General features: G+C 36.0%; 1 protein-coding gene across 1 annotated transcript; it reads right to left on the reverse strand.

Moving 5' to 3' along the window:
* Positions 1-691: 691 nt before the first annotated feature.
* Positions 692-22362, reverse strand: LOC110099944 (serine carboxypeptidase-like). The gene is made up of 9 exons (XM_020827284.2): positions 21966-22362; positions 14576-14744; positions 13760-13879; positions 12724-12867; positions 12343-12493; positions 12120-12208; positions 11776-12034; positions 2914-3047; positions 692-1137 (listed from the first exon to the last, which is right to left on the reverse strand). Exons 1-9 carry the CDS (start codon positions 22298-22300, stop codon positions 1012-1014), a joined length of 1527 nt encoding a protein of 508 aa, XP_020682943.1. The 5' UTR covers positions 22301-22362; the 3' UTR covers positions 692-1011.
* Positions 22363-22842: the final 480 nt, after the last annotated feature.

Genomic DNA, 22842 nt, shown 5'->3' on the forward strand with positions numbered 1-22842 from the left:
CTCAATAGCTACATTTCCTTCCTACCTTCTCCTTTTTTTCCAAGCAAACAATAACCTCTCCATTAAGAAATAACCCATCATGAACATTTGACCATTATGTTATGCATAAAGTTTAATTCTTCCCGTACTTAAACAATGTCTAATGATTGATGTCTACCAACATCCAAAGCATAAAATTGGTCGGCAGCCACCAACCAAAGATTCTTAGGTTTTATTTGAGACGGCTTTCTTACTGCTTCTTAAAGCTTCTTTAAGAAGCAATAAGAAAGCCATCCCAAACGAAACCTTAATATCTAGTGCTCCCCTTCTAGATTGATTGATATCCCCAATCCGATTATACATCAACCACTACTTCCCGGTGACACCACAAGCCATGCCTAGCATCGACCATCACCCTCCATTGTCAACCAATGCCGCCACTACCCACCATCAATACGCAAACAAAATTATTAAAAAAAAATAATAAAATGCAATGCTCTATTTTACAACAACGAACCTATCATCATAAAATATTTCAAATACAATAAATTTACTTTACACTACATTTAAAATGAACTAAAATTCTAAAATCATGGACCCAAATGATCCCATAACCATACAATAATTGAAGCTCCATTCACCACAATGGTTTCTTCTTAATTTAATATTTAATAAAATAAATAATTCATAAGATAATATGCTACCAAAAATATCATTTTTGAACACAACTTTATCATTTAGTAAGCATAAGCACTTACAATATATGCATCAATTCTGAAGTCAATATATATTACACGAAATTTCTGTGTATATTATATCATCATAAAGCATTCTCAACACCAATAAATAAATTTTGACAACTTTGAAGCTCAAGCTATATACATACAGAAGGAGAATATCAGATGTTCATATTAGGCAATAACTTGCAGGCCATGCTCAGCATGTAAATTTCATATCTTCATCTACATGAACTGATTCTTTTGCATAAGTAGAGAAATACTAACTGGAGACTGCAAGCTTAGAGATCATCTATTAGTAGGCCTCATCAAGACCAGGAGAGCTCTGTTCCTCCACAAGCTTCCCTGTGGTCCACCTCCTCAACATCTCCAGGGCTGCCTTGGGCTGGTCCATTGGAACCATGTGTCCAGCATTCAGAATCTGCATAGGTCAGTTATACTAGTCACTGTCAGCTTGAAATACTTACTAGAAACAAGGACAGTAGGAATCTACAGAAATATAATTTCATCTAGTATATATTTAGCGGCCATTTGTGGTCACTTTAATTTTTTATTTTGTTTCTATTTTGCCTTTGTTCTAAAATATTAAAAATATATATATATTTAACATTTTATGTATTTTATATTTTAATTAAAAATATTGCATATGTTCACCTCTCACCTCCACTCCCTCCCTTCCCACCATTGCCTCTCCACAAACCCCGACTCCACCCTCTCCTTAACACGTGATAATCTCTTTAAAACATTAGGGGTTGTTTGGCAACAAGTAGGATTTAACTTTAATAGGATTGAGTAAATCCTGTAAATTCGGATTTAGTAAGTCATGTGTATGTTAAATCCTAAAAACTATTTAGCAAGATAGTTGTTAAATCCTGTTAAATCATGTTAAATTGTTTGACAATATAATCTAAGATTTAAGACAGTTGGTTCATTTAAAAATTAAATTTAATGTGTTTTTTAATTTAATTTATATATTAAGTACAAGTTACTAATTAATTTCAATTTTAATTACTGCCAATCACTTTTAATGATAAATAATATAATTAGAAGCTTACTTGATTATCAAATGATTTAAATAATAGTTTAATTACTAATTAAATACTAATTATCAAACTATTTATTTAAGTGTTAATTTAATAAGTATTTAATATATAATTATATTCATAATTACCTAATTAATTAGTTATTTTTAAAAACTGTGTATTTATGGAACTAGTACTCCAACTAATGATTTTATTAATTATTTAAGTATTGTTTAATTAGATTTAATTATTAATAATACAATTAATTAACTCAGTAAGCAGATAAATATTATGTTATTCATTAATTATTTAATTATTGTTTGCAACGTCAATTACATAATTAATTATTCAATTTCAATTCTAAACCCTAAGCTAATTATATTAATTATTAATTATACTACTAATTATTTACTTAAGCTTAATTAGATTATGTAATTACACTACTAATTATACTTAATTATTTATTAGATTTAATAAGTTATTAATATTTTAAATTATATTAACTATGCTAAATTAGATTAATTAGATTGAGGCCCTACAGGCTTTGATTTTCATCTGCATTTCTATGTTGTTGTTAGCCTGCTGATTTTCCTCATCATCATATCTTTCTTGATGCTTCTTCCTAGCATGCTTCGCATAAAGTAGTGTGTTGAAAGTGTTGCTAAACAAGCTTCTTTGCCTCCTGCTTCGACGACGTTGGACCGAAAGTCACGTCGAGAGCTGGCTCGCTCACTTGCCGCTGGAGAACTTTGCAAATCCATAAATCCCATTAAATCTGCCGAAGAACGGGATTTAGTAAATCCAGAATTTACGTTGTAAATAAGTAAATCCAAGATTTACAATCGATTCGAATTTACTGCCTGCGATCTCGAATCGTTGGCAGGATTTACGACAAATCCGACATAAATCATGCTTAAATCCCGCTACCAAACAGCCCCTAAAGCGGGTAGGCTGTCATTATAGGACAAGATTATTTGATCAATGCAACATTACTTGTGAGTTGCAAAGAGTATATTTCTACGATTCAAATTATGATATCTAATTCTCTATCATAATAGGAGCAACTTGAACATTGCTTTTATGCACATTCTATCCATCAAATACCACTAGATCACTAGATTTGTTCGAATAATTCAGTACAATAATGAGCGAAATGTTGTAGCAGGGATGCTTACCTTGAGGAAAGTTAGAGGTCCAGATGACTTCAGCAACCCTGCTTCATGTTGGTCAACAGTAAATGGTACAAAGGGGGCTACAGAGAAGTTCTGATTACCAGACCACTTCATTGAACCAACCCATCTATAATTCCCTGCAAAGAAGAATAAACACATGAATCAATTACATCTATCTCTTCTAATTACTCATCATTAAGAAAAATTATAAATAACACCATATCAAACCATATCAAAATCACATAGAGACAAACTAACTTCATGATTACATCTAAACTTTCCGGCCTTTCTTTTCATATGTAACACACATAATATGGGACATCTTTGAACTTTGATCTTAAATTAACAAAAACAACACTTATGCAGAGTCCATATCAATATATTTGTTTAAGGGCATAAGGCATTATCAATGCTTTTTTATGCATTGGTCTCATTAAAGACTCTGTGTCTAATTTGCATTACTCTAACTTTCACAGATCAGTCACAATCCTCTTACCACATTCACAACATCAGGTAACAAAACCTTCATGATGGGGACATCGACAATAGATTCTGACACGTTTATCAGAGAAAACAACGGAGATCGATGGTCATGATGGAGAACCTTTACTTTTGATGCACTTTATGTACTAGTTATTTTTATATTTCAATTTTTCCATTTTTACCCCCATGGGTAGTTAGTTTGCTTTTGTAACCCGAGGGGCATTCTAGTCTTTTTTTTTTGTCATGTCGAGGCCTATATATATGGCCCCTTCTTATGTATTTAGGATGATTGATTGAATAAAAATTTTTGAGTTTTCTTTGTCTCCCTCAAGGTTTGAGTGGTTGAGAGAAGAAGGCCCAAGGTATGGGATCGCAATACTCGTCAACTTTTGGAAGGGGGTCCAAGGTTCGCGGCTATTATTTTTTGTTCCTCTCATCTCCTCTAATCTCTCCCCTCTCCCCCACACCACCGGTTTGCTCCACTCCCACCGCCCCCTTCATTTTCCCCTACTCGACCACCACCTCAAGACCCGTCGACCTCCCTTAGCCGTTTCTCCCCCACCACTCGGCCCAACTTCCCCCCATCTTGACTCCACCCCCTGTCAACCTTTAGAAGGGTCCTGTGGGATCCGAAAATTCAGCCTCGGCCTCCGCCCGATTGTTGCTTTTTCTTTTCAGGGGGAGTTTTAACGAACTAAGTTCCGGGGTAAATTTTGGAAGGTAAATAGGTTTGTAGATAAGACACTACCCAGAGATTTCACCCTCATTTTGTGAGGACTTTATGATCTGAGTTTTGGTTTCCTATAGGTGCAAGCCCCTATAGTTAATTACTCCTACCGATAACGAGAGAGAACTTTTGATTAAGGCTAGTCGTCAATCAGATATGTAGAGATATGTGTTATCTGGCATATAGTAGCAGCACGGGCTTGAAAAGATTGAGGTTTAATATTTAAAAATTGAAATTTCACAATCTTGCACTTAAAGCGGATGGTGGGGGAATGAATGATGGACCCGATCAAGATCCCAAGGTTCCGTCATCCCGGACCATCGTGGTCCCTGGTCTACTTAGTCAGAGGAGGTAGTCAACCCAACCTGATAGAAGGATCCTTGTCGGCAGCCATGGGTTGCTTCGTCCAAGGGGACCTTGTAGACCTGAGTTGGATGTTTGTCTAAGGGAACAAATTTGAATCCACTTTAGCTAACAGAGGGCTTTGTGCCCTATCGATCATATCCTATTGATTCATATCTCAAGGATTTGATGTCATTAAGGAATGTATTGGCTCTGGCCATAACCGGTATTTCGTGGTGCCATTTGACGACAAAACCACTCGGTTCAGAAGGCCCCGGGTCATAACCGTTTATCCTGTTGTTCCATTTAGCGGCAAAATCGCCGGTTGGAGGACACGTACCACATCCTTATTGATAGGAGATTGTTTGAGAATGGATCCTAGTGATATTTTCGACTAGACATTTGGCTCTATGTGAGCTGAAGTAGTTTTCAATTTGTCCACACCCAAGCAAACTGTTGCGGAGGGTGGATGGATTTTGCTTTAAGTGTTGATGGATTTATTTTAATTTTAAATATTTTAGATTTTGGGATTTTGAGATTTATGGGTGGCATTTGGAATATTTGAATCACCCCTCTGGTTGAGATCTACGTTCAACGTGGCCATCACCGAGGTGTTTGTGTCACGACCCGGCCCGGTGAACTCGCAAGTGCGAGGCGGGAACAGAGATCGGACGGGAAAAGAGACAAGTTACCATAGCATAACATTAAATCATCCAACATAAATTAACATCTTTACTATAAAAATGAAAGAGCCACTAATACAAATCCAAATAAGTTTTCATTTGTCATTTTCATTCATCTTTCATAAGAAAATAAGTACAAAGAAGGTTCTTCCAAAAGAAAGGATCCAAACAAAACTAATCCTCACAAAATCTATGCATACAACCTTCTATCATCAAAATAACAAAACTCAAAAGAACCTGCCGCCCGTCGTCTCCCTACGACGGTAAGCGCGGGGTGGTTGGTCTGTCATCCATCCCTTCTTAGATCCTTCATAAACTAATCAAGTGTATGTTTCCTTAGGGATATGCATGCTTGATATGCTTATGTGTGCTTTTGCATGTAAAGAGGAAAGACATGTATAGTAAGAGTAGAGAAATGAGCATAAGATCCATTCATGAATTGTACATTTGCATAAAAAGAACATTTGCCTTTGCTTTGAGTGTCCATGAACTTTTACAAAGAAGCAAGAGTCATAAAAAGATATCATAATAAACATGAAAGAATTTACCATTTCTATGTAAATGCAATGAAAGAAAGGTTGGCTAAATTTATAAGAACTTCCATTCCACCTACCTTAATGCGTGCACCACAATGCGAACCTTCAAAAATCCTTATGCCCCTTTTCCTCTTACGAAAATCAACTCTACAAATGACAAAACATAAAGTATAAGCATAAGTTTCCTCCCTCAAACCTTAAAAGAAAAACCCTAGGCAAAGCATATAGCTAATCAACACATCAAGCATTGGTTTTTCTATGAAAATCCCTCACTTAAACCATGCTAAATCCAATTTATCTTCACTACAATTAGAATTTCATCCCAACTCTAGCTTTTGGAAAACCCTAACTATTAGGGCATGCAAAAACTTCTTCTAAAAAGAATCCATCTTCACAAAAAGACTTCCTAACCACAAATAGAAACTTTTCTACAAAGGCATTTTAATAGAAAATCAAAATCGGATAAACCCTAGATTTCAAAAATCTATAATTTTATAAAAGTAACTCACATTTGGGTTTTAAAAACATCACATTACCTTTCTCTAAGCTTATCCTAAAGAAAACTCTCATTTCTACAAAACCCTAATTTACAAAACACAATTTATTCTTATAAAACTTAAATAAAATTTCATAATTATCTTCCAAGAATCATTAGGAAACATCTTTATGAATGTACTTTGAAAGAAAACCATTTTTGAGTGAAACCCTAACTTTCAAAAATTCATATTTTCAAAAAATCAACTCGCATTAAGGTTTAGAAACATCCTTTAATCATTCTCTAAAGTTTTCTCAAAGAAAATCCAAGTTTTCTCAAAGCCCTAGTTTCCATTTCTTAGAGAAAACTTGAGGGAAGAAGGAGAAAACTCAAGCAAAACACATACCTTAGTCTTCCCTTGGATTTCCCCACATTTTCCTCCACAATCGGCCGACGGAAACCCTCCACTCGAAGCTCCCATCGCCTTGCTCGTCCGCCTCTCCTTTGTCCGCTCGGTTTGGGCTAAAAGAGCGAATGAGGGAGAGTGGGGAGGTTTCGGTTTGCCTAATAGAGAGAAATGGGAATGGCCAAAAGACCTAATTGCCCTCACTTAAGCAATTTCGGCCTTCATATTGCATAGGGGTAACATTGGCATTTCTAACCTTCCAAAATTTATAATTCTCAAAATACAAATAATTAAACATAAGTCCTATATATCAAAACGATCAGAATTTTACGCTCTATTTTCTAAAATTAATCCCGTCGAAATCCGACAACTTCAAAATTTTCACTTAAAACTCGTCGCGGCGCTTTGAAAAGCGTGCAAAGTCTTAGACGGCATTTGCGGGTTTTACAGTTTGGGGGGCATTTTCATTTATGTACTGAACCTTGTCAACTCGACCAAGTTGTTGACCGATGAACGGGTTTCTCGTAGGCTTTGTGCCTTTATTAGTGAATTCTCTTGATCATAGGCCTTGAAGGCCTAATATGAATGTATTAAAATAAATATATCGGTCGCCACAGCCATATATTTATTTGATGGTTCGAACCCTGTCAACTTCTATTGATCCACATAGAAGGATCATGTTCGAACTTGAATTCACTTATTGACCGGCACAGTATCCCTAGACGTCATGTGTGTACCATAACACACTCGTCGGGGCCCATGCGGGTTTATGATTGCACTTACCCCTTTAGTGTACCTATGTGTATACAAACTAAGGTGCATGTGCAGGGGTATTTTGAAATATTTGTAAATGCGCTTTGTCCGCTTGCAAGAACGTTGCGGATCCGGTGGCGTATTGTAGCAGCTTATAGATTGAGTTGTTTGTTGCATTGCATAAGTTGACTGTTGTGCACTACTTGCTGCTTTTTGTAGGTGGATTGTAGTGCACTAATGAATCTCCTGCTTTTGATCATAGATGTATGCATTTGATGTAGTATCATCAGCCTTTGCTCTTAACAGATCAATGTAGTTACTTAATATTGACCAGTGATTGACCGTTAAGGTTATGTAGCATTCATTGGATCTCCCTCATCACCATTCATGAGTAGTTTGATGTGTATATTTGTATTCACAAATGATCTTCATATCTTGCATGACATCTTTCAGCACTTGTTGTGAATAGCGTCGCTGCATATGCTTTGAGTTCATTCCACTGCTTACAGAATTGAATGTACACGTTTATGTTACAGTGTTACTAATGACATAAGCATCTGACATTTCTTGCATATCTTTCATTCAATCTTTGGTCATTGCTTGCATGTATTCGTCATTCCATGTGTATGTTTTTCATGAATCTCTCCTTCACAAATGCTCCATTGATTTATGTTCACAACCACATGCCGGCAGTCGCATTCTCTTATTCGCATGATAATTCTTTAGTACTGATTGAGGCCCCCATATCATTGATCACAAGCGGGTAAGTGCATTCACTTGAATGCTACTATTAGAGAGTGGGGAACTACTATACTTATTACATGTTAGTTGTTGCTGTTCAAGAGCCGGTCATCATATATTCTACTAATGTTTGCATTATAGTCAATGTGATGACTCCTCAATATCATATTGTTGCATTCTCCAATTGATTTTTACTTGTAGTCAACACAGTGGGTGTTTGATGGGTCATATATGGCAGATTGTAGGAGCTCGTAAGTGGATCATTGTATATGCAATAGATTCATGTTCATGCTTGTAGTTGTAGTATGCCTTTTCATACACATTGGTTGCATATTTCCTATTATCACCTCCAAGTGACTCTTTTCATTGACGTAGTTTTCATGAATAGAATGCAATCTCTATCGAAGATTTCGTAGATTTGCGATTCCACTTCCACTTATATCCAAGGAGTTCCATGTCAAAGTACAAACCTTTTTATTTGTTTACATAGGGCTTGAATGACATCTCCTACTCATCATTTGAATTCAAATCAAAATAAAAATTCTTTAACATTTTGAAGTCCTTCATTGCTCATTTGTTTCAATCATGTTCAAACCAATGTCAAACTTGAATTGTGTTTAGGTTTATTCAAGTCATATGTCTTTTGCATTCATTTGAGTCCACTTTCAAAAGTTCTTGCTTGAGCTCAAGTATCAAACTCAAGTTCTATGTCCCCTGCAGTCCTTTGAGTTCAATGAAGTTCAAGCCTTGTCAGCTTAATGTTCAAATCAAGTCCTTGATTGAGTTCAAGATCATTTGTATTCAAGTCTTATATTATTTTGCTCGAATTTTAGTTCAAGATTCATTTCAAATTCAAGCTTATTTGGATTCAAGCTTGAGTTCATTTAAGTCGTTTGTTATCAATCCAAGTTCACTTTTTTTTTGTTCAAGTCCTTGTCCTATTTTAGACAAAATTTCGGCAGTCTCCTAGCGTCTCCCTCGTCTAGGGGAAAAACCAAGAGGCAACCTTCCCCTCGTCGCTACTTAAGCGCTTCAGGTAGGGGTCAAATGACACCGCGGTTGTATTTTTTTTTTTTAAATCCCCGCCTGCTACATAAGTGTTTAAGGGTTCCGAGCACATTTTTTAAAAGAGCACAATTTTCTTTCCCCCCTCTGCACTACCGGTCTCTCTCTCTCTCTCTCTCTCTCTCTCTCTCTCTCTCTCTACCGAAGGATTAAGAATCGAAAGGTGGAGTTCGGGTGAGGGCTTTTTCGGCCTGGAGGTGAAGTTGAAGGAGGAATCGGGACAGATTGGGGGTTTCGACTACAATGGGATTGGCGTCGGGCTGCTGGAGTGGAGTTGGTTGTGAGCAAGGTCGGACTGGAGGTTGGGTTTCGGCTTGGAGAAATGGAGAGGTCGGGAGGTGTTCGCATGTGGGAAGAGGGAGCAGCCAGAAGGCTCCGCTTCGTTTGCATTTTAAAGACGAGGATGGACCTCCTCGAGCGGGATCTGAGCATGAATTGCGGAGAAGCGACGCAAACGGCGTTGAGCTACAGGATTTTGCGGGATTTCTGCACGAATTCGGCTGGATTTTAGATATGATTTAAGCCACTTTTATTTCTTTTGGCTGTGATATTGAGGTCAACAAGTCCAAGGTTCGCGGCTCTTATTTTTTGTTCCTCTCATCTCCTCCGATCTCTCCCTCTCCCCCACACCACCGGCCAGCTCCACTCCCATCGCCCCCTTCATTTTCCCCTACCCGACCACCACCTCAAGACCCGTCGGCCTCCCTTAGCCGTTTCTCTCCCACTACCCGGCCCAACTTCCCCCCATCTTGACTCCACTCCGAATTCCATACCAACCCCCCAGATCCACCGCCGGCCACATGCTTTCCCTCTCTTTGAATAACGAATTAACTCATCCTTAATACTTGCCTAAGATAGCCTAAGTGATTTGGGAAATTAATCTCAACAATTTGAAATTCAAATAGTTTCCTAAATTACAAAGCCATATTAGGAAAGTTTTGAATCTAATCCCAAGCTAATTTTAGATTGGATTGGAGTGATGTATTCTCTTCCTAAAATTAGAAATACCAATTAGGAAGCTCCTCTAATTATTCCCAAATTCCCTTCCTCTCTTATTATCGCCAGCCTCCCCCATTAATGGGCCTTCCCATTGCTTCCTAGTGAGGATTCCAATCAAACCTTAATTTGAATTCAAATTTTAAATTAAGTCCCTCCAAATATACTTAGAATCTAAAATTAATTTTAGATTTGGCTAAAGCTCTCCCTCCCCCTCACTAACCTAACCAAGCTCCTTCATCCAAACCGTTCCCCTCCTCTATATCGTTTGGCCGCCCCTCCCCACTCGTCCCCTTCCCTTTGGAGACCCCGCACCTCTCATGTCTTTGGAAGCAAAAAGAAGAAGACGAGCTCCTCCTCCTCATTGGTGTATGGCCGACCCTGAGGTCAACCACGGTTTTGCCTACAATGCACAATGAGAGATTGACATCCTACTCTCTCCCTTCTACGAACTGGATTAGGAATACGACGACTCCGTAGAAAGCTACGTCAACCGCATCCTTTATTGCCTCGCCGAGACGATTAAAGATCAATAACCCAAAGTGCCTTGGCTTCTCATCAGACAATGCACTCCTCCTCCATCGTTGACTACCTTCTATGGGATTAAAGCCATTGTTGTTACTAACGTCTTTGTGGCATCGTTTAGTGTACTGAAAGCTTCTCTCCACTAAAGCCTCATATTGAGTGTGAGTGAGAACTATAACTTGAGGTGAAATCTCTAAATATTAAGCCTTGGATTTTATTACGGCATTTCTAGTGTTATTGTAAACTTTTGAATTGTCTTAACTTGTTCTAATCTCCTAAGCTTTGCAACCACATGCTAAGACAAGATTACTAATTGAGAATTCTTATAATCATGCCTTATGACTCATTAACCTTAAAGTAGCACGCTTCGCAATACTTTTATTAATTCCTTGCAATTCTTGGTTGGTTTCACATCACTTCAACTTCTTTGTTGCTGGTCAATATTATTTCTAAACTCAAATTAATATCTTCCGTACCACCTTGAGTTTGAGGGCAAGTATTACCATGTTTAAAATATCTTGTGTGCTAACTTATTTATAATAGGATTTTGTAATTTTTCTCCATTGTTCTCTTCTTTTATCAATATATGAGTAAATCTATATTGTTCTAATTTAATAATTCTATAAAGATGTAATCCTTCATAATTCTCAAACTCCTCTAGTAACCAAAAAGCGAACCTTTCACCATGTAACCATTTTGATTTAAATGAATTTTCATGTTATAAGAGGAACACATCCCACAAGTTAAACTTTACATAACCGCAAGAAAAGGAATTCTAAAGATGCTTTGGTGGTCGTTTGTCGTTTATATAATGAAAGCCCTTCCTTCAAGTTGTAGCTTATCATTCCTGGAAACAGTGAGTGGCATGTAGTAGCCATCACATGTCATGAGAACAGTGACATCAACTTAAGAACTCAAGCAAACCAACTAAAGTTCCATGCCTCACAAAATAAGCAAATCACATCAGTTCTAAGAAAAAAAGGAAAATAATCCAAGCAAAAAAGGTTTTCTAACCCACTAAAAATATCCACGCATCAGAAAGTGTTAGATATTCAACCATATAACTAACACATACCTAAAAAAAAGAACTATCCAATATCACAATTTATTTAAGATTCATAGCAGGAACTTACCAAGCCAGTTGCATATGAGGTCATATTCACCAGCATAAACCAGCAGCTCGATACCTTCGTCAATCAAAGTAGGAATTACCTCTTCTAAATTCTTCATCAAATCAGCGAGCAAGGCCCCATGAACAAGAGGATTACAGGAAACAAATTTCCGGTCACCAACACCAAGTGCATGCCTGACAGATTTCTGGTTTAAAAACTTTTCCATGTTGGAAAAATCATAACAAAGACTTCCTTCACATTTCTTTCGGATATCATAATACTGGAAAAAGGATTAAGTTCAACATGCATCAGTATACTCAAGAGAAATGCAGAGTAAGGCCATAGAATATTGACTGAAGTCTTACGTTGATATCTCCTGCTAGAAGCAAAATTGAAGTGAAGATAGAGTTGCAAACCATCAAGGAAGCAATGCATGTAATGATCCCATGGGCACCTGCAAGATGTTGCACGAGATTTTTGTAAGTCGTTTCCAAGCTGTTTCATTTAACAGCAACATATATTAATCCGCTGAGGAAATTTGAAACATCAAAAGCGTCATAATTATCATTTCATGCAAGGGCCACCTACCACAAAGCTTGACTGAAAGCTCACAAACAGGATATATTTTAGAAATTGCTTTATATTCTTTTTCCCCTATTATACCCGTGCTGTATGCATAATCAGCATATGCGCTGTACTGTATTCCAGGATTTGTTAGCCCATTACCGATAGCAAAACCCTGCAGGAAAGTTAGAGCTTACACCAGTTAAGATGAGCAATTCTCTATCAAGCTCAGCTGAAGAAAGATGAAGAACATGGTTCCAAGTCAAAAGTTGATTAAGACCTATAAAACTATAGAAGGGTGGTAGAGAATGCTAACCAATGATAACGAAGAATCATTTTAAAGCCAAGAGTAAAACGAAAATATGATTTCAAGATAATTTTTCCCATTCAATTTAGCAAGTTTACCTTTAAATTTAAGTGGAGACCATGTTTTTCTTTGTTCCCTCTATGAACCCTCTCAGTAACAGCAGGAACATAGTGTCCAGCATAAGACTCTCCAGTAATATATAGCTCATTCTTCAAATAGCCCGAATGCTCTTGAAAGAAAGCCTATGGCCCATTAGCAAAATCATGAGATGTTAGGTAAGAAATTAATAAAACGTGAATTTATCTGACCAACTTACATATCAGTATTAGGATAGTTAATTGCCTTAGATTGAAATCATATCGTGTAGTTGTATGATAGTGCACTCATTACAAAGGTTGTTGTAGGTATTCTTCAAATCAATGGCAACAGCAAGTATCATGAGCGAGAGAATATATATGAAAACATCATTTATATATGTTTTTTTGGAAAAATCAATTAGAAAATGAGGAAACTGTTAAACTCTTCTAAAAATTGCATTGAAAAAATACAGAGCTCAAAGGTATGATAAGCTAAATTATAGTTATTATTGTAGTCATACATGGCAGTTAAAATATGAAGCTGCTAATCATAGGCGGATTTAGTGGGGAAGGGGATTCGCAATTTCTTTTTCTTGCTTTTTTCTCATAGCTTGCTTAAATATAGTAGCTTAAAATATGCTTATTATAATTTTTTTATATATTTTTATATTAATAAGATGCAATTTTTTTATATATTTATTGCTCATTATAAATATTTTTTACTTATATGAAAATGTACTATAAAAAAATAGTTGAAATAGATGAGCATGACAATAAGTTTTTTCATTATTATAAAATTTATCTTCTTATAACAACTATAATAAAAAAATTAAAACTCTAATGTCAATTTCAAGCTCAAATGAAAAAACTTGACAGTATTTTTCAAATTAGAAATTGTGGATAAATAATCCTTGCCCCGCCACTGCTGTTAATAAGACATGATATTGTTAACTTTGAAGTGAATGCAGTCTTGACACCAAATGTTAAGAGACGGGTGATGCATAATAATACACAAATGAGCAAAAAGAAAAAGAATTTAGAACTCAAAAGATCTTACCTGTAAAAAATCATATAAATCATCACTTATACCCTTCTCACCAAAGCGAATATCCCGCACATCCGTGCTATAGCTAAACCCAGTACCGGTGGGTTGGTCAACATATATAAGATTTGATGCCTGAAAAAGAACAAAACACAACAGAAAATGTTGAATGAATATAAAAAAATAAAAAATGGCTGAATGCCAAATCATTTGTCTGAATTTAAAACTTCCATATAATTATAGAATATCTATTAACTGATAATAAGTTAGTATTGCTTTTCAAACAGCGAATTTTAGTTTAACTTATCTAAGTATAATCAATTATTTGATAGTTGAATTAACTCTACCGTTTAACTCAAAAAATGGGTTCATGAATCTGTTATTCCACATGAACACTGCTTATTAACAAAACAGTAACTAAACTCAACTTTTGCGCACTACTACATTTGTATTCGAAACCTCATTCTATACATTATTTTAGGCAAGGTACAAAGAACATGGGTTGTCTAATGATAGATTTTTGCCTTCAGAGAGGCTCGCACATTTCAACCAAATAACCAATTCTAGAGATGATAATTTAAATTCTAAAAAAATAAACTTCTAATACAAAAAAATGATAACCAAGAAAATATTAATAAAAAGTAATCAGTTTTTTTTTTTTTTTTTAATGCGGTTGCCTGAATTTGGAATGGAATTCAAAATCTAAAACACATTTAGGGTTTGTCAATTACAATTTTTTTGAAAAGAAACAAGATCTTAGAATAGTCCAATTTTTGACAGCTAAAACATGGAGGAATTGCCTAGTGAAAATTTAGCATAAGCAAGAAATACCTTGTCCCATCCATAATCAGACCAGATAAGAGACATGTTATCAGCAATCTTGAAAGGACCATTTTCATAAAAAAGGGCTAATTCACTGCTGCATCCAGGACCTCCAGTCAGCCAGACAACGACAGGGTCACTGCTCTTGCCTCGGGATTCAAAGAAAAAATAGAACATCCTGCAAATAGAAAAACAGAACAGCAACAGTGGTTGGAAATCTCTTAGACTTCATTTGACAAGGCTTATGCATTAATTTTTTTTTTCCTATCAAGTCCATTTTTCTGCTATAATTGTTCATCCATAATTCATTCAAGGCTGCCTTACATACTCCCTTTCCACAAAGTTCCTTATTACTTTTGTTTATATTGAAAACGGTGCTTTGGAAAGGAAAGTCCTCTGAAGGGCTATCAGTATCACGACTATGGCTGCTCACACAACTGATCCCAAGATTCTGCTTAGTGATTTCAATTGCATCATGCAAGGCAATGCAAAACTGTAAGGGAGGGCTGTCCCAAATTGATTGACTTCAACTGCATTTTTAATGTATTTGATGGAGATCCTCAATTAGAGCCTTTCTTACAACTGGTACAACCATCAACTTAAAAATCAAATTCATTGTCTTCTGGATAGATCTTTTGTAACACGAAATGGCAAGACCATTTCCAAATTATTGACTAAAAAAATCGGATAAGATCTTCTCCACAATGCCTTAGATGTTCAACCAATTCAAGCTACGTCCATCAAAGTCAAATGGATTAAACAACGTCCTAAATATGTTGGATTAGGAAATAAGAGGATGACCTTAAATTTCTTCAGCACAAAATTAGAGGTAGACAAAACCTAAATGTTATAAAAGAAATAAACTACTATATTTCAACTCTATTTTCTCTGAATGATATTGGTTATGTTGGTATTTCCTACTTCTATGGCATTTTAATTGTACATACCCTTTTTCTGGAAATGTTACTAATTATGTGTTGTTGGGTGATAGAGCTATCATATCTAACCAAACGTTTCTTATTTGTAACTTTGATGATAGAAATATAAATGATTCAATATTTAACATTGGTAAAGATAAATTTCATGGGCCATATGGTTTTACAATAAAATTTCACATGGATGCCTAGGTTGTCATGGGTTCTTAAATTGTTAATGTCGAGCAACATTTCTTCTCCACTGCCAAGCTACTTGAGAGAGCTAAACACTCAGCAATCAATTTAATACCCAAAATATTGCACTTAAAGTGCCTTAGTGACTCTGGCTTATCTCTCTTTGCAACACTCTACCAAATTATATCAAACCTTCTTGCAAATAGACTTAAACTCATTCTTCCATCCTTGATTAATAGTACTCGATCTGTTTTTATTCAAAATAGAGATATTACAGAAAGCATTGCTCTTGCCACTAAGCTGCTTAAGGTTCTAACTCTTCCAATTACCCTCAACATTTCTTTGTTAAGCTTGATATTCACAAGGCATTTGAAAGTGTTCACTTACACACAATCTAAAAGAATGATTCAAAAGGGCATACCTAGAACCTTTGTTAATTGGATTAATGGTTGCATTGAAGACGTTCCTTTCTTTATCATTATCAATGGTGAATTCAAGGGTTATTTTAAGGCTTCTAATGTTTTCAGACGAGTGAACTTTGTGCCATTTTTATTTAACTCTTGTGATGGATATTTCCTCTTCCATAATTGATTCTCAATGCCAAATAGAGAATTTTGATGTTAATTGTTGTGACAATGCATCTATCTCACATCTTATATATGTTGATGACTTGCTCATATTTGGTAAAGCTAACACTTCCTGTATTCAAATCCTTAAGGCTGTTCTTCACTCCTTCGCCTCTGTTATTGTCTCTAAAACCTTGCCTAACTTCACTGATTCTCTCAGTTCCATGCTCAGCATAAATTATTCCCCTTTCCTTGGAAATATTTGAGGATTATTGCCTCTACCTCAAGATTAAATATCATGGACTGCTCTCCCATCATGAACAAACACGCGGCTTGGATAAGTGAATGGAAATAAAAAGTTGTGTCCCTTGATGGAAGAGTATAGTTCATTAAATTCACCATTTGGAATTACCTTATCTATTGCTTGAGATCTGCTATCATTACAAAATGATGTGATTAAAAGTTGGGAAGTAAAATCACACAACAAAAAACAAACAAGAAAAAGAAAACAGCGGAAAATTACATTAGAATTTAACGTGGAAATATTTGAAACAGGGAAAAAACCACGGAGCCACACCACACCAAAAAACTTACTCATAAAATTGGGAGAAGTTGAACGGATCTCTCTTCTCACACTCTCTCTTTGTCTCTCTTCACTTCACACACACTTATCTCCTAAAAACAAATAAGAGAGACACTTAAAAACATATAAAATGATGCAATCTTCAAGTGAAATAAGAAGAAGATGAAAGAAAAACTGCTTAGTTCAACTTGCAACGCTGCATCGCTTGGGTTGGAGCGCAGCAGTGCTCCACTCTCTGTCTCCAACCCAAGCCTAAAGTGTTATAGACAAAAAAAAAAATTAGTCTTTGCCCGCGAACCCCTGAGCAAGGGGTGCGCTGCCTCCTAGCAAGCTCCTTGTCGAACTCGACCAACAAATTTGAGGTTTAAATCACCAATACAACCCATTTAATCGACACAATCCGATTCCACACAAAACTAACATTAAAAAGACCAGCTCTTTAATTTCTAAGTTTTTAATGCTAAAAATAAATGTCATACAATTTCATGCTTCTCAACTACCCTACCTAAAGAAAAAGATGACTTGAGATTATATTCAATTGATAGCTTAAATACTATGTGCATGGCTAAGATCATTGGCAAACCTTATAATTCTATATCTAAACTTTCTAAATGGACTCTAACTATTATGGCCTCCATTTGAGCTTCCATTAATAGAAATGCTTCCCAACTTTAGAAAGCTTTGAATTATATTGCTATTAAAATTAAGAGTTGGTTGTCCAGTGGAAATTTCACACTTTCTTTATTATGAGACCCTTGGATTCACGGGAATTCATAGTGAATATGCTAGGACCAAGTTCTAATCTACCATGCAATCTTTGGGAAAGATAATCACATCATGGTTAAAGAGATAATTTTTATTAGCAATTAGCTGCTACTTCTTCCCCAGTGGAATTAAACTGCACTCTGGATATTCTCAAAACCCACGTTGTTACTCTCATATGCTTCATTCAATGGTTTGGGAGTGAAATTTTCTTTGCAAATCTTTGGGAAAGATAATCACATCATGGTTAAAGAGATAATTTTTATTAGCAATTAGCTGCTACTTCTTCCCCAGTGGAATTAAACTGCACTCTGGATATTCTCAAAACCCACGTTGTTACTCTCATATGCTTCATTCAATGTTTTGGGAATGAAATTTTCTTTGCAAAAAAAAAAAAAGCATACGAGCACATCCCCAATGTGAATTGGAACAAACTTATATGGTTCTAAGGATATGGCATTAAATTTTGCTTCCTTTGCTTGGAAACTATGCGTTAGAGGCTAAATATTAATGATGTGTTCACTAACAGTGGCATTTTGGTGGATATTAGATGTGTTTTTTGCTCGAATTATGGTGAATGACATGCACATTTATTTTTTGAGAGTCATGTTTCTATGGTCATTCTTCACACTAGCATCCCAAGATGCTCATTTTTTTTTTTTGTACTGCTCATTTTCTCAAGTTCTTCACCATGCTTACTTTATTACTAGCAGAATTACAAGAGTGATCTTCATTCTTGTCTTTCAAATCACTACTTACTATATAATATCCTCTTTCGAGCTGGTTGAACTCCTTTACAAAAAAATTCTAAAAAATTAGTTTTAGCATTAGGCAAAAAGCATAAAATAGAAACTCATATACAATTTGCCAAATGCGATCAAACTATTTCTTGTAAATGATTAAACTAACTAGCTTGCTTAAGCCATTTGACTTGTTGTTTTTCTATCCATTGATTATAATTTTTGGGACCTTTTTACTTGTTGTTGCCAAGGTTTAAAATTGTGTAATTAAGCCTCGAGGCGGTTTTCGTCCGTGAGGCGAAGCGTAAGCCTCACGGACACAGAATTGCGTAAATGAGAAATTAAGGGTTTTAGCAGGATAATAATAGCAATATTCTATCTTACAATAAAAACATCTAAATTATATATGAAAATAGTGAAAAGTAACAAAATAGATGCAATAAAATCATGTCCCAAAGTACAAAATCACAAAATATTAGCTTAACAAAACTCCCAAAGTATAAAGAACATATAAAACACAATCATATCCCATCACTAAATGGGTCTTCAAGGGAATCTTCTTCTCCAATTGTATCTATGAATGTCATATCATCATCATCTTCAATATGACTCACTTTTCTCTTCCCTGTTCAATAAGAGAAAAGATCATTATCATGCTAATTGCTCACTTGATATAAATATAATACGATAGCATATAAGAAGTTGTGGAATACCTTTACTTGATTGTTGTGCTGCAGAGCTAGCAGGATAATGTGCCCACTTGAACTGCTTCGCCCCTCAAGACATCCACACTTAGATCTTCTAACTGTAAGTCTGATAATGGCAAATCTGTCTCATCATCTATGAACCACTCATTATCAGATGACACATCATCACACACCAATGGGTCATCATCATCTTTCAACCCCTTATTCCTTAACCTCCTATCTCTTAACCTCTTATTGTGCATAATATATACGAGGGAGTTCATTCTGAGGGTTGATAGCCGATTTCTTCTCTTTGTTTGCACTTGCCTATATGTACTCCAGCTTCGCTCACACCCAGAAGAAGAACAAGTGAAGCCCAACACTCTTACAGCAAAACTCTATAATTGCATTTTAAATAGACATACGTCTTCTCGCTCCCTCCTACGTCAACTTGCACGCTATATTTTCAAGAAGGGTCACACCGCAATGACGTATTCGCCTTTTCTTTACCTCTAACCATGTCTCCTAAAGTAAAAATCCAAAAACACAAAAAAAAAATAAAAAAAAATAAATCCTAGATTTTCTTACACTTGAAAAATCTAACCCTAAACTAAAAAAAATACCTAAAATCTAATGTGGAGTACTCCTAGAGGGCGGCCAAAAGTTTCAACTTCGCCGGAGAGAGGCGACGCCGGCGGGAGAAGCGGCGGGAAGGGAAGCCGGCGGGTAAGGACCGTGCGGGAGCTCTCTGTTTCGTGAACTGGAGCCATGCGGGTAGGAAAAATTCGGGAGGAGCTGCTGCCGTGCGGGTTTAAGGAGAAAAAAACATTCATTTTAAGTGGGTGGGCCCATTCCCATGAGGCGTACGCCTCACTAAGAATTGTGCAATTGTGCCTCTAAGGCGCGCCTCAGTCCATATGAGGCGTACGCCTCTGCCAGGGGTGGAATTGCGTAAGCTTCAAGGCAGTTTTGGGACGAATTGTGCAGAGGCACGTCTCAAGGCGCGCCTCTTATTGCGCAATTTTAAACAGAGGTTGTTACTACATCATATCTTTTTTTTCTTTTTAGTCAAATGCTTATACAACATTTTCCTATTTTTTAAGGGAAATGACAATTAACTCTTCTCAACATGTTCGATACAATTCATTTTTCCTATAAATATAAATATTTCATTATGAAATAGATATTATGCTTCTCTTGTTAGTTTGATGTTATTATAGAACCAAGGATTGATTTTATCTTAATTATATTCTGAGCCCTATGAATGTCCTTATTGCTTCTTGGGTGGATATTTTACAGCAATTTTCATTTTTTGTATGAATATAATGACAATGCTTCTCAAGAGATTCAACAGAGCTCGCCTCACTTCATAGATACAGCACATAAATGTAAATATCATGATTTCTTCCTAATATGTTATTGTGACATAACCAATAATTGATTATTTCTTAATTTCTATTTTGAGCCACATTTTGATGCTTACACATCCTCCTCTCATTGAATTGTAACTTCTTCTAACACCATCCAAGGTTTTTGTCTTTTTATGGCATCACGCATATAACACTTTATTTTAATCAATGAAAGTTGAGTACGCCCAGAAAAATTATTCAAAAAACAATATAAAAGATACTTTAGATCACTATTTATATTATGTTATCCAAAAAGAAGCTTTTTTATAAACTACTTATGGAAAACGTTAAGAAAAAACTATACAATGTTTTTCATCTGAGCAACATTGCATGCTTTTTTATGTCTTATCCTGCCACAAAATCAGCAGAAACCTAATTTTGGTTCCTTGTGAAAACCTTCAAAGCCAACCTTGCCATAGGCGGGCCCCAATGAGGCTTCTTAAGGCATGATGTTTTTGCAGCTGATTTAGGATGATGCAAATGTCATCGCCGGTAGTTATGTGTCACTTTATTTTAATGTATTTTCTTTATTTGAGTTTAGATCTTATGTTTTATGATGCATGATTGTAATTTACTTGCTTCAACAACAACATCAAGCCTTTGTCCCACTACGTGGGGTCGGCTACATGAATCCTTTTTCGTCATTGTACTGTTAAAAGTCAAATTCTCATTTAAATCTAATAAAAAAAGATCATTTATAATATTTTCCAACCAAGTCTTTTTCTGATGCATGATTGTAATTTACTTGCTTCAATACTTTTAATTTAGACCCTTTGTAATTGTCGAGTCTTTAAGTCGTTTTTTATTTAGGGCCTATGTGCATTGGGTCAGTCCTCATGGATCATGTTGTGCTTTTATGTTATTAGGATTGGTGGTAAATATTTATAAATATGTATTGCATCAACATATTTATAAATATTCCCTTGGGGGCAAATTTTCTTATTTTAATTCACCCAATTCTCTCATAGAGTATCCCCCTCAACATTCCTTATAGAAAATTCGTTGAATTGGTTTTAACTTCTACTCACTTTCAAATTCATACACTGACTTGAACATTAGAGGATCTTCCTAGAGACAAAAGCCATGAGTTGGTTGGCTGCACTTGTGTCTCAGTTCCGTATACCCAAATACTACTAACATTGAAGATCTTCTCTGACATGCAACAAAGCAAATTCCCAAATAACAACCTCACATTTCCAACAAGCACTTCTCAAAATGTTTACCTTCAGCACACTGCAGTGTATAGCAGCAGCAGCAACAACAACAACAAGCCTTTATCCCACCACGTGGGGTCGGTGCATGAATCTTTTTTCTCTTTTTCCCCATTGTGTCCCGAGTCAAATTCTCATTTAAATCTGACACTGCAGTGTATAGCAAGCGTAAAAAAACAAATTTTTTTTTTTAGGGACGCTGTTTAATCCCCGCGGTTGGTAATCATGCAAGCTACTGACCAATTCACCACAAAAAAAAAATGTAAAAAAAGGGTAAACATACATAAAAATCCAAAAAGACATGAAGCAAGGGAATCGCAGCAAACTCATTACTTGGCAGCATGGGTGCGTTTCAGACGGTAGTACCCGGCGTGATGCCCTAGCTGCTCTACAGGAACCGTCGCCCCGGCATCTCCGAGTATATCCAGGTTCAATTTCCGCTCCACGAGGCGGCGTTGCGAAGGATCATCGTCGAAGTCCTCTTCTCCACTGATTTCCTGGTTCTGCGGAACGAGGTTGAGATTTCTGATGAGTCTCTCCGCCGTCCGGTAAGGGCTGAGCTCGTAAGAGCCGAAATAACTGAAGTTAGAGGATGCATTCGAGGAACCGGTGAGGAGGAGGGCAAGGCAAAGGACTGAGCGGAGCGGAACCGAGCTTCTCACCCTCATTGCGATTACGGAGAAGAATACAAAATGGTAAGTAGTTGACGCAATGAACCTTTGACAACGGACTGCAGGAATATAAGGAACAAAATATGCCCTTAACAAAATCCTTTAATTGATGACGTGAGAACATTTTTTAAATAAAATTTAAATATTTAATGAGGAAGTTTGATATATTCGATGAACGTTTCAATAATTAATATATTAATATTATGATTAAAATGCTTACCAGTTTTAATATATATAAGATAAATTATTTGAGTGAAATCATTTGTGGTAGAGTAATTAAAAAAAGTATTTATATAAAATAAAATATTTAAATCACACATGTTAAGATTCACAAGATATTATTTCGATAAAATAAATATGCATTAATAATATGATTAAATTTTCAATATTTATATGATTTATATAAAATAATAAAATTTCCATATATATTAATATGATTAGGAGTGCAAACAGGTCGAGTCAAGTTCGAGTCGGGACTAACTCGAGCTCAACTTGTGAGCCAAAATCCGAGCTTGAACTCGAGCTCGCGAGACTACCGT

This window comes from Dendrobium catenatum, unplaced genomic scaffold (genome assembly GCF_001605985.2).
Source record: "Dendrobium catenatum unplaced genomic scaffold, ASM160598v2 fragScaff_scaffold_334, whole genome shotgun sequence".
In the NCBI taxonomy this organism is placed as follows: Eukaryota; Viridiplantae; Streptophyta; class Magnoliopsida; order Asparagales; family Orchidaceae; genus Dendrobium; species Dendrobium catenatum.